Source organism: Macrobrachium rosenbergii, chromosome 4 (genome assembly GCF_040412425.1).
Source record: "Macrobrachium rosenbergii isolate ZJJX-2024 chromosome 4, ASM4041242v1, whole genome shotgun sequence".
NCBI lineage: Eukaryota > Metazoa > Arthropoda > Malacostraca > Decapoda > Palaemonidae > Macrobrachium > Macrobrachium rosenbergii.
The window spans coordinates 8,659,057-8,671,732 of record NC_089744.1 but is presented as its reverse complement, the minus strand read 5'-3'; the positions used below and the strand labels follow the sequence as shown (position 1 = coordinate 8,671,732).

At 41.0% G+C, this 12,676-nt stretch overlaps 1 protein-coding gene across 15 annotated transcripts in view; it reads left to right on the top strand.

The window, feature by feature from the left end:
* The window catches only part of larp (La related protein), a 172,527-nt gene that overhangs the window by 144,754 nt on the left and 15,097 nt on the right, over nucleotides 1–12,676 (top strand). For all 15 annotated transcript variants that reach the window (XM_067089811.1, XM_067089801.1, XM_067089791.1 and 12 more), the window contains one exon: nucleotides 11,640–11,784. In XM_067089811.1, the coding sequence (XP_066945912.1) occupies nucleotides 11,640–11,784 (145 nt within the window). The remainder of the gene's footprint in view (nucleotides 1–11,639; nucleotides 11,785–12,676) is intronic.

Below are 12,676 nucleotides of genomic sequence, written 5' to 3'. Positions count from 1 at the left end.
TGTTCCTTATTTCTTTGGCAAAACAAATTAACTAAATCTCCATTTAGTATAACTAATAAACACCCTGACACTATTCTAATACTTAATGACAAGAAATGGTTTCATTAGCACAGACAATGCTGAAAGAAGATAAAAGAAAACACTAATACAATAAAGTAAAGGCATTTTGCTTATTAAAGGTTAAAGGTCACCAGCATATGACAAGTAAGTTGGAAATAAAAAATAAATCTTTTGGAGACAAATTCCTAGATATAAAAAATAATTCTCTTTGGAAAGACGAATTCCTGAATGCTTATCTACCAGCCATTGAAATATACTATCTACAGTACTAATACCAAAAAAAATAAGGGCATCTTGCTTATCACAGACAATTTTCATTGTAGATAAAAAAGGAAAACTATAGAAAGACATTCCTGAGTGCTAGTATACATTATTTTGGCCAGTTATTGACATCTACATCAAATATCATTCACTCTCTATTATCTAATTTGGGTTCATTTACATGCATCACAATATCTCTCTGTTCAATGTCAGAGCTTTCATCATCTGGTATATTTAAATTAACAAAGACATTTTTTGTCCCTTTGACATGTTGCAAAAACTGACTGTGAGATTCGGCATCACCTCAGTAATTACCAACATAGAGTAATGCTTCTTGCGTTTGCTAAACACCTGCACTACCACACACTCATGTAGTTTAGGATTCTGGCCTTCTTCATTTCCTGTGGTTTCTCTTGCTGTTAAAAATTCCTTATTATTATTGTCACCTTTTTTGGTTTTGATTTATCTCCACTCCGTCCTTGGGCCTCTGTTCCTTCAAAGTCCTCCTGAGAGATGTCTCCCTCATCTTCTCGTATCACATCAGTATCTGCTTCATCTTCTAGTATCACATCTGTATCAGCTTCATCTTCATGCCTTATGTCAGTGTCTCCTTCATCAGTTATTAGTGCAGTCAATTCTCTCTCGCCAATCTTGCGTGTCATCCCATCTTGTTTTGCAGTTGATCTCAGGGTTAATGGAACTGGTTTTCTCTGCTGTATACCAGTGTTCAACTTTTTATTTTTGTTATGTTTGAGTATTATAGGTTCAGGTTCAGGGCTTGAATCATTCAAAATAACATCATCAATATTGCCACTATCACTACTGTCACTTAATTGCTATGCTGACCAAGTCTTTTACGTGTCACACTTTTTCCAGGGGGAACTGACAGCTTCTTTTTTTTTTTTTTTACCACGAGCAGGTGTTGAAGTAGAAAGACCATACCTATAATTTGAAAGCATGTTAACCAAGGATGCATCAAGAGCAGAACATACTGGTACCACCTCTGAATTAGCACTAGTACTGGCACCACTTGCCTCACTGGTGTTGGGTTCAGCTTGAGGGAGCCTTTTCACTGTAGTTGCATGACCTGCTGAATCTTCATGCTCATTAGCTGTATTTGCACCAGTACTGATAGCACTTATCCTGTCTACTTCTGGGAGGCAAGACAGTACCTCTTCCGCACTCAAGGGATATAGCCCACATTTTCGGAACCCACTTTGTGTATTTTTTGCTTGGTTTTTCTAAAGTTTCTCCATGAGTTTAGCCAGTTGCCTGGGGAATTCGGTCTTAGGGAGGGCAGCACATTACCTACCTAGTGCAGTTGCTTTGAATTCACTTAATAGCGATTGCCAGTGTGTCTTCATAGGTCCAAATACTAACACATCCAAGGGTTTAGTGAGGTGTGTCAAATTTGGAGGGAGGAGAACAAATGAAATATTGTGATCCTCACAAGCACTCGCCACAACCAAACTCACATGACTGGCAAGATTGTCACCTATGATAACTTTTTTCCTTCTTTTGATCTTGCATAAGGGAGGATTACTTTGAAAAACCAATCCTCAAACGTTGTACTGTCAAACCACCCACTATCAGTATGATTATATCTCGTATTGGGAGGTCCACCTTCAGTCCACGAGTCTTAGAGGTGCCTGGCTTTTTAAACTACCTATGGAGGAAGCGTTTTTCCAGGTGCTGTACAAGCAAACATTAGTGACACTGAAGACTGTTGAATTCGTTATCCTTTCAGGATATTTGCATCCTCTACGAACAATAACTTTTTTCGTTCCAGGGTCATCTGACAGATTTGGTTCATCATAATTGATGATGTTATCAGGAGGTATATTTTCAGTGGTTGCTTCCAAATGTCTAAAGTATGAACGAATGATACTGGGAGTGACCTTTGCTCTGGCCACTTTAATGTTCTGGCTCATGTGCTGTGACAGATCATTTTTGTGACGCTTCAAAAATGAATGTGCCCAATCACAACCAAGGAAATTATTATTTCAGTGGTAACACCACGCCTATCTAGATATATCTTGATTAGTACACACAACTCAAACATGTCTAAAGGGAAGCCCCACTGTGAAAGAGTAAGTAAATGGTCTACTATGATGGCTTCTTCTTCATTTGTTAATATAGTTTGTCCTCCAGATTTCTTTGTGTGTTTTCTTGTGACAGCATCATGTAGAGTGCTCTTAGAGAAGCCATACTGGAATGCCGCTTGTCGCACACTGAGATCGCCCTTTCTAATGGCATCACACGCCTCCTGAAATTTTGTCTCTGGCCTTACTTTCATATAAGAACCTATACCACTATCACTTTTCATTGTCTTTTGTGATTTTGACATCTTTAAATTTCACAATGATTTACACTCAATGAAGTGCCATAGATGTACATACAGTATCTCTCTGTAAAAATAAATAAATAAAAAAATGTTAACATATATCACTTATTAGAAAATTCCCATAAGACTAAACAATTTTATTTTGTTCATATTAATACTTATTCAGAGCTATTTGCTCCTGTCTGAACTCAAACCACCTTTTATATCTGTCCGAACTGAAACCACCTTTTATACCTGTCTGAACTCAACCTATTTTTAATGAAAAAAATTATGAATCATTTAAATGCCCAGTTAAGTATACTTAACATACAGCTGATGCAAATTCATGGTTTGCATGTCCAGTCTACTTATTTTTTTAACAAAATGACACTTCCCAATTCATTCTACATGCTTTAGGTTGTTTTTCTCAGAGAAGTTTTTCAATATTAAAAAATTAAAAAATGTAATACTGTTCAAATATATTTTTTCCATACATAAACTTAACATTAGGAAAAGACATTGCCATAATAAAAAGAGGAAAATAATAGGATTAGGATCGTAACCAGCAATTTTTAATTCATTGTTTTTTTATGACATATCTTCTACTATAACATTTTTTTAAAAAACATCCGAACTCGCCCTGCGTCCGAATTTACCCAATCTTACGGTGCTTTCCCTCTTAGCCACTGTTCTGCAGAAAATATTGTCCACTATATTTGTTGGTTTTGTACGAGGTAAGAATAATTTTCTTCCATGCAAAATCATATAAATATTTTTATAAAAATGATATTTTTATAATAAAATTAAGTTTCATATATACTTAGCAAGTAATTACTTAGCTATAGCTTTAACTCGCGTGGCAACCCTAAATTAAAATATCTTAGTAGTGCTTCAGTTGCATAGTGTAGGTGACAAGCCTCGCCCACTGCACTTGTGCATGGATAACGACATATGCTGGTGGCGTCATTCTGCTTGTGCCCTTAGGTCCATGAGAGGGGAGGGAGGGAGGGCTCTGATTCTGTAATTACTTGGTAAGTATATATGAAACTTAGTTTTAATATAAAAATATAATTTTCATATAATAACTTAACAAGTAATTACTTAGATGAATCCCACATTGATAGTGGGTGGGATGAATGCATATATTCTACTCCAAAACATCGAGGTGTGATAATGACTTTGAAATAGAAAGGATGGCTAGCTAATAAACAATGCTTGTCATTTCCTTACCTGGTAACAGAGCTACTGCAGGTGAATACTGATCCGAGGGTCGCCTCTATGTCAGTGGGAGTCTTGCAGCGGAAGATAGGCCTGATTGCTGACAAGACGTACATAAAAAAAAAATGCCCTTGACTTGGGCGCAGTACCAATAAATCAAACAACCGACAACACTGTCACCCTCAATGACAAAAAACTATTACTCATCCATTAAGACTGGTGGGCACTCCAGGTACAAAATACCCCCAGGCTCCCCAAAGAAACAGAGGAAAGAAAGAATCCTTCCTATGCTTCTTCCCCCAATACCATCCCAGCCACTGATAATGGCCTGAGGGTACTGCAGTTTTCAAACACCGTTTCAATTTCTTCTAAGTAGTGAGACACGAAGATTGAGTTGCACCTCCAGAAGGTCGACTGAAGAAAGGATGAAAGGAATAAATTAATATGCTTGAAGGTGAGAGAGGTAGCGACTGCTCGGACTTCATTCGCTTTCACTTTGAACACAGGCAAAGTGTCTTCCTGAATCCGAGAATGCGCCTCAGAGATCAGGTCCCTTAGGAAGAAAGAAGTGCATTCTTTGAAGGAGGGCGAGAAGGAGTCTTGACAGAACACCAGAGGTTGCTAGAAGGTCCTCTGATCTCAGTCCTTCACAGATAACACCTTAGGGCTCTGACTGGGCAAAGAACCCTTTCCTCTTCCTCCGGGCCCAGGATTTCCATTAAACTCTTAATATGGAAGGAACGAGGCCAGGGCTTGGAAAGATCCTCGTTCTTGGCCAGGAAACCTAGGGTCAAAGAGCACACTGCATCTCCTTGGTAGAAGCCTACCCTCTTGTCAATAGCTTGCAGTTCACTAACATGCTTGGCAGTTGCCAAAGCTATGAGGAAGAACGTCTTCAGAGTGAGGTTCTTGAGGGAAGTGGAACTGAGGGTTCGAAAGGAGGGCCTGTGAGGCACTTTAGCATGACGACTAGGTTCCAGGAAACCAAATCGGCTTTCTTCTGGTTAGGAGTGTCAAATGACTTGATGAAGTCATTAAGATCCTGGGTTGATGACAGGTCCATACCTCTGCTGTGCTTAAAATCTAAGGAAAGCAACGGTCGGTATCCTTGAATGCTGGAAGAGGACAGACCTCTAGAGGTCCTCAGGTAGAGGAGGAAGTCCACTGTTTGGGTCAAAGATGTCTCAGAAGACGAGACGTTATGTCTGACAAACCATTGACGAAAAACTGTGCACTTTGATTGGTAGACATTGCAAGAAGATTGTTGTCTGCACTTTGCAGTACCTTCCGCATCTGTTCTTGACGAGTTTCCTGACAGTTTGAAGCCTGTCAGCCCGAGAGTGGACAACCTTTGGTGGTATCTCTTGAAGTGAGATTGTTTGAGTAGCCACTGTCTTTGGGGAAGCACCCTCAGGAAGACGTAGAAGGTCCGGGAACCATTCCTTCATGGGCCAGAACAGAGTTACAAGGATAATCGAGATGTTGTGGTGCAGTAAGAACTTGTTCAGCACTTCCCTCACCATGTTGAAGGGCGGGAAGGCATACAGATCCAGGCCTGATCAGTCTTGGAGCATGGTATTTGTGGCCCATGCCAGAGGATCCTGGGCTGGAGAGCAGAAGAGAGGAAGGTGATTGTTTCTTGAGGTTGCAAACAGATATAGGTCGATTTGACCCACAGTCTCCAAAGGTCGAGGCAGACCGTGTGATCCAGGGTCCACTAGGTGGGAAGGACCTTCCTCCAATGGCCCAGTTCATCTACCAGAACGTTTAGTTTTCCTTGAATAAATCGAGTGACTAGCATCACTTGATTTTGCTATGCCCAAAGAAGATACTTTGCTGCCTGGTAGAGGGGAAAAGGAATGAGTGCCCCCCTGTTTTCGGATTTATGACGGTGCAATGGCGTTTTTCGCATGGACTACCACTCTCTTGTTGCAAGTCATGGTTGAGAAGTACTGAAGACCTAGATGAATGGCCTATAACTGCCTGACGTTGATATGAAGTTTCCGTTCTTCTGGGGGACCACGTTCTGGAGACTTCCTATTTCCTATAAGGGCTCCCCAGCCAGGATCTGAGGCTTATAAGTAGAAAGCCTTCCTTCGGACAGCCACCAGCCCACGACTGGAGGTCAGATTTTATTTCCTGAGTGATGGGAAACAGAGTATGGTTGGGTTTTCCTGTCCCAGTTGGCTTTTAGGTAGAATTGGAGGACTCTCGTGCAATCTGCCTAACTTGGCGAAGGTCTTGATGGACAAGAGAGTCCCTAGTAGGCTCATCCATTGATGGGCCGAGCTCAAGAGGTCAAGAAAACTGCAGATTGTCTGGAGGCAGCAGGTGATTCTCATGGGGGATGGAAAAACCCAAAAAGTCCGATAATTGAGAATCATCCCCAAATAGAGAGAATCTCCTGTGTTGGGGCTAACTGGGGCTTTTGAAAATTTAGAAGAATTCCTAGTTCCTGAGTTAAGGCGAAGAATGGTCTGTAGGTCCTTCATGCACTTCTCCTTCGAAGGGGATTGAAGAAGCCAGTCATCCAGGTAAAGGCTGATGTTGATGCTGATGAGGTGAAGCCATTTAGCGAGAGGGAAGAGGACTCGAGTAAACACTGGAGGAGCCATGGAGAGGCTGAACCTGGAGTCCACTCTGTCTTCCTTACAAAGTGATTGAAGCTGCTTACGTCTACGACTGGTCTCCAACCCCCCAACGTTTTGGGGACTACAAACAGATTACTTTAGAAGCCCTCTGTGCGGATGTCCTCAACTTCTTGTATGGCTCTCTTCAGAAGGAGAGAAAAAACTTACTTCAAAAGGGCCAAATGCTTTTCTGAGCCTGCTGAGTAGGCCGTCAAGGCAATGGGAAGAGGTGACCAAAAGAGGGTTCTCCATGAAAGGGATTAGTAGCCCTCCTTCAGAATCTTGACGATCCACTGGTCTGCCCCCTCTGAGATCCCACTTCTCCCAAAAATGAAGTCTGACTCCTACTGGGGCATGAAGAACTCCTTGTTCACTGCTTGGGCAACGCTTTGGAAGAGCTGCTCTTGATGGTTCTAGTTGGGAACCGGATGTTGGAGAGGGATCTAGATGCAACTTATGCTTGTTTCCGCGAAAGGGATGCTGTTGCAGTGGAGAGACCATCTTAGGAAAGAATGACGATAACGAAGAACTCTTGGGGCACTTGGAAGACTGAGCTAAGAGGTCTTGAGTGGACTTCCTCTGGACATCTGAAGCGATCTCTTCCATGATCGACTGAGGGGAAAAGGTGGAGTGGATCCAGGGCCAAAAACAACAACACCAACCTCTGAGACAACACCAACCTCTGAGACTGAGTGACTTCTCTGGTGGTGAAGGAGCACCCAAGCTCTCTCTTCTTCAGAACCCCGAAAGAGAAAAGGGTCGTGAGTTACGAAGAGCCATCCCTGATGGCTTTGTCCAAGCACAACAGCACACTGAACAAGTCTACTGCAAAGTGGTCGTCCAAATCCTTTAAGCCTTCTATCTTTGCAAGGGCTCCTACCATCCAGTCTAGCAAGCTGAACACCTCGAAAACCTTGAAGAGGTTCTTAACTAGTTGGTCCACCTCAGCCGAAGAGAACATAATCTTCGCGGAACCGGAAGCCGAATGACGAGAGAAGTCCCCTTGGGAGGAGGCAGCGACTCCCAAAACCAGACGAGAGGGAGGATGGGTGAAAGTAGCCTTGCCTTGCTCTCTCTTAGCAGAGAGCCAGTCTTCGACTTCTTTAAAAGCCTTCTTGGATGAGGGGGAAAAGAACTATCTTGGGAAGCCTGGAGCTATCTTCTGGGAGGCTCCTCAAGAAGGAAGAAGCAGGCGAGGCTGGGGCAGCTGGAAACGAAGAAAGACAGAAAACTTGCCAACAAGTAGTGAAGGAGAGCTGCATAAGCTGAAGGAGGAGCAATCTTGGCTGATTTCATCATCCTCCGACAAGATTGGAGACAGGGCTAAATCTTGAGCAGGCTTAGAGGTGGGAGCATTCTTGAGGAAGCTCGTGATTTGAGAAAGCTGTTGCCTGATGGGTGCCAAGGAAGGCTCATCTACCGTAGATCTGAGGTGGGCACTTGGCAGTTGAGAGAGGTAGACCAGTGGTGAAGAGTCGGCACCAGGTGCTTGGACGGTGGCACTGGGTGCTCTGGGCGCAAGCTGGTTCTGGGAGCTTGAGACAAGATGGGAGCTTAGGTAACGGGCGCTTGGAGTGGTGCTTCGTGCTCTTGACATCAAAAAAAGGTCCTCCACAAAAATGGAATCAGGAGAGAATGTTACTGGTGAATCCCATGGGTGAGAAGGAAGTCGGACCAAGGCAAAGACTGAGGGGTCCACATTGTGACTGCAAGAAGGCTTTGGGCTGCCGAAAGCCACCTTGCACCACTTAATAGGCAGCAGAGAAGGCCGACTGGTGTCGTCCATGTGCCTCTCCCGTGATTGGAATTGGAATCCAAACTGAAGGACAAAAGACGTACATCCAGAGACATGTCTTTTCAACAGCTGTCAGTTGAAACATGGGATTTTGCAGTAGGCCCGAATGAGGGGGCGGCAACCCAGGGGCAGACCCCACCAGCCTCCCTTAGACCTCCGCTATGTCTTCTCCCAGGGTTAGGGGAGCGGGACAGTGACCTTCATCTAGGAGAGCTGGCGGGCGAGGAGCCACCTCTTCCACTTGCACTTCACTAGACACTTTCTCGCAAAACACTTTGTCCATTAGGACTTTCAGGGACGCCCCTATCTCAGACACTAAACTCACTACTAGTCTCAACTTCTTATCGAACTTGGATTCATGGTTGGCAATGGCATCGGTGTCAGAATCATGAGAGCTAAGCACAGGAGTATGAGGAATGACAGGAGCAGCCCTGGGAATAGGAGAAAAGGTGTTACCTGGGGTAGGGGGATAGCAAGACTTAAGATTTGACTTAGGCTTAGGGGAAGAATCTAGGATAACAGAAGCCCTACTCACGGCCCTAGAGGCAGCATCCCTCTTCCTATTCTTTTCAAGTTTACTAAGGTGAGATTCAAGAACCTTCCACTTTCTCTCATCCCAACCCTTGCACTCATCACAAGTATTCTCCCTAGAACATACCTGGCCTCTACAATTATTGCACATGGTATGTGCATCATACCAAAACTTAGTCATCCTAGACTTAAAGAGCCTTTGCTACAGTAGCAAACACTAGAAGCACTTGAATCAGATATAACTAATTCAAAATACTAAGCTAAACTGACAAAAGCAAGGCAGCAGCTTGAAAAGGCAACACACCTACTTCCAGCGAGAACACTTCACACACACACACAGCGAAACGGGACTGCAGCAGCTCGACAATATTGCTCGTATGCGTGGCAAAAGCAGAATGACGCCACTGCAGAAGTCATTATCTACACACCTGTGCAGTGGGTGGGGCTTGTAACCTACACTATGCAATTGAAGCGCTACTGCAATTTTTGAATTTAGGGTTGCCGCGCAAGTTAAAGCTATAGCTAATTAATTACATGATAAGTTACTTATACAACAGTTGTGATTTATTGAGTAACTTAAGCACAGCCATGCTGTTGCTTACCACAACAAAGGTATTCGCTAACTTGGATAAGCCAGGCAGTGAAACACAAATAATTCAGAAAGTGCACTGAAACCTGTGAATGTATTTGAAGTTCAATAAAAAGTTTAGGATCATTTCAATAATACATGAAATAAAAAAGGAAGAGGTAAAACTGGAGTATTTAGGGTAACTAGCTTTGCTGACAGCAATTAGGCATAGAGAAGGTGAGGCTGCAAACTAACTGGAACAGAAAGTCTGAAGGAGTGCATGAACACGGCTGCCAAGCAGCCAGAGTACGATTTTATTTAAATTGTAATTTAGGAATACTGTAGTTTCAGTGAGAGAGACTAACATAAATTGAGCAGATAAACAAGTCATATTTTTGTAATGCAAGAAATTTATGAGCAGCTATCATCCTGAATTTGCCAAAAGCTGAACTCTGCCCTTTTTGTGTCAGACTTCCAGTATAGTTTCATCATTGGGAATATGGAAAAAAAAAGGGGAAGAAAAATTACAAAAGGTATGGCAAAAATTGGGGCCTGGTTCTATGTTGTGAAATATCACACAATGATTTTTGCACAAACCACCTGGACCAGCCATGTTAGAGGTAAATGAATAGGTTCAGTGGTTTGGTTAAATTATGTAATAGTAATTCATAATAATAAAAATACTGTACATTGCACTATATTCAGTTTTTCTTATCTTTTTAGGGAAAGTTGATGTCAATTTAGTGGTCAGAGCCTTATGTGAGACTAGGAATTTTTAGTAAGGCAATGTTTGGGTGGGAGGTGAATAAAATAAACAACACTACCACTAAGTTTTTATCTATTTATGTAGCTCAAGGTTTATAAATGCAGGCATTTTATTTTATGAAATTCTTTGCTAAGGCTGTAATTAGAAATGTTATTGGGAAAGTGGTAGGGGTTTTTATTAATGAGTGAAGCATGGCATGATTAATGATCAGCTAATGGATGATCCAGTACAAAAACAATTTTTTGTATTGATGCAAATGTGAGAATGTTGAACATGAATTTCAGGAATTCCATTAAAAGAAACAAGGTATTCAAAACCCTTTAAGAAACCTTTAATTAACAAGAAATTAATTATGAGTACTAAGGTAGACTTCCAAGTGGGATTTGTTTGTGGCAACCATGATCCCATTGCCATTTCTTTCTCATTCAGGTAACAGTAACAGGAAGTCCACAGCTGACCTTGTTGTAGGCACCAATCTTGTGCAACTGAGTAATGTAATAAATACCTGGACCATTAGTGTCAAACTACCATTAATGATAAATTGCTTATTCAAGACAAACTTATTACGTGAGATATAGCTCAGCCTCAGACTTATGTTCATGATATCATATACTGTCCACTTTTTTGAAAAATTTTCCAGCTTATCTGAGACTGACAGTGTAAGTTATGAAGGCCTCCCAAAGCTGTTAATATTAGAAATTATGGTATAGTTTAGTAACAAACATTGGGTGTCTGACCAGTATTTGTAACAATGGTGTTTTTGGATAAAGAACAAAACATATCAAGAGTTGCTATGCAACAGTAATTGTAATAATTTTTGGGATGTCAAGAGCGATGGATAAGCATGAATATGTTTTTATGGTCACGTTTAATAATTGAAAGCTAAGTAAAAAAGGAATAACAAGAAAAAGTGATAGCAAGTGTAGCTTCAAAAGGTGGTTCTTATGACTGCCCCAAATTGCTATTTAGTGCTTGAACAAGGAAAACCAATTTCTGAAACCGATGGATAACTGAAGGAAAATAGACATAATATCTTAGGAAAGGAGTAACCATGTAAACAGTCAGCAGTAATAGTAGTGAACAATTAAGTAACCAACAGCCTGACAATTTCTTGTTAAGTAACCCCCCTTTAGGGGGAAAGCAGAAGTAAAATGTTTTTGAGGATTATGAGGATTTAATTTTAATAAGAATTCACTTTTCATGATTGTCAGAAGCTTTGAATTCTGTTGTATATCTGCATCAAAGCTACCGCTGGTGCTATTTTTCACTTTTTCATTTTTATAAAGCACTTTTGTTTGACTTGGTAACATTATTAATGTTAAGTAATATCCTTATTTCTTTATTTTTAAACTTTAAAGTACTGTCTAGATTGAAGTAACAGAATTTTGTACCTTGTAAATAACTAGGTAAGTTATTTAATTACTTTTATTATGAAGTTGATTCTGTAGTTTAAAAACATAATTTTTCTTGCTTGTATACTCCTGCAGAGCGTAAAAGGTTGGGTATAGGACAAAGTCCAGAAATGAATACATTGTACCGGTTTTGGTCTTTCTTCTTGCGGGAGCACTTTAACCGCAAGATGTATGAAGAATTTAGAAGATTGGCTAATGAAGATGCAAAGTTTGGTTACAGGTAAGAATTGCCTTGTATAACTTCCATTTTTTTCAGTGATACTGTTTTCATGGCTGTTAGCTCAAAGAAACACTTTTATCAATCTAGCATGCCAAATCAGTTTCAAAGGGATGTGACTACCATCTTATCTACAGCTTGTGTATCTCCAAAGTTGTTCACTTAGGTTCAGTTCTGGAAATTGTGTTGGCCATTCAATCCTGGTGATAATTGAATGTTGCTGACATAATTTTTTATGTACTGCCATTTCAGATGCTTTATTTAAACTGGGCACTTTGAGTACAGGGCTTGAATGCCTTATAGCATTGAGTGGATCACTTGTATTTGTGATTCTTCTGTACATTGCAAAAACTGCAAAAAATATAAGGAAATTCCTGATTTGCAAACTGTTGGTCAAAAGATCACACAACAAAATGGAATGGTGGTGAACCAACTTGCATTGTGGTTAGACTCAGCATGCAAGATCTAAGGATTGTGCACATTATATATACACAATTAAAACTACAAGATAGCATGGGAATGTTCATAAGAGAAATGAAACTGGAACTGAAAGGAGGAGGGTTTAATAGTCCAGCAAAAAGCCTATGTACAATACAGGTTGACCATCACTAATCCGGCAAAATTTCGGCTAGAGTAATTCCCAATGTTTCCGCACTAATTTTCAAATTTCCCGGGTTGTTGCGCTAACTCGCTCACCGGCCGCTTCGATTTGGTGGCGCAGTGTGCTGCATCAACAAACTGGTAGCCTAGCCTACATTATACTGAACTCTATTCACATATTAACAGTATTATACAAACATCAACATAACGAATGTGCAACTTTTTCATGGATCTTTTAAAAAGTTATGCTTCACTACATTGTTTCCAATTGCGTATATTCTCATATTGCTTTTGT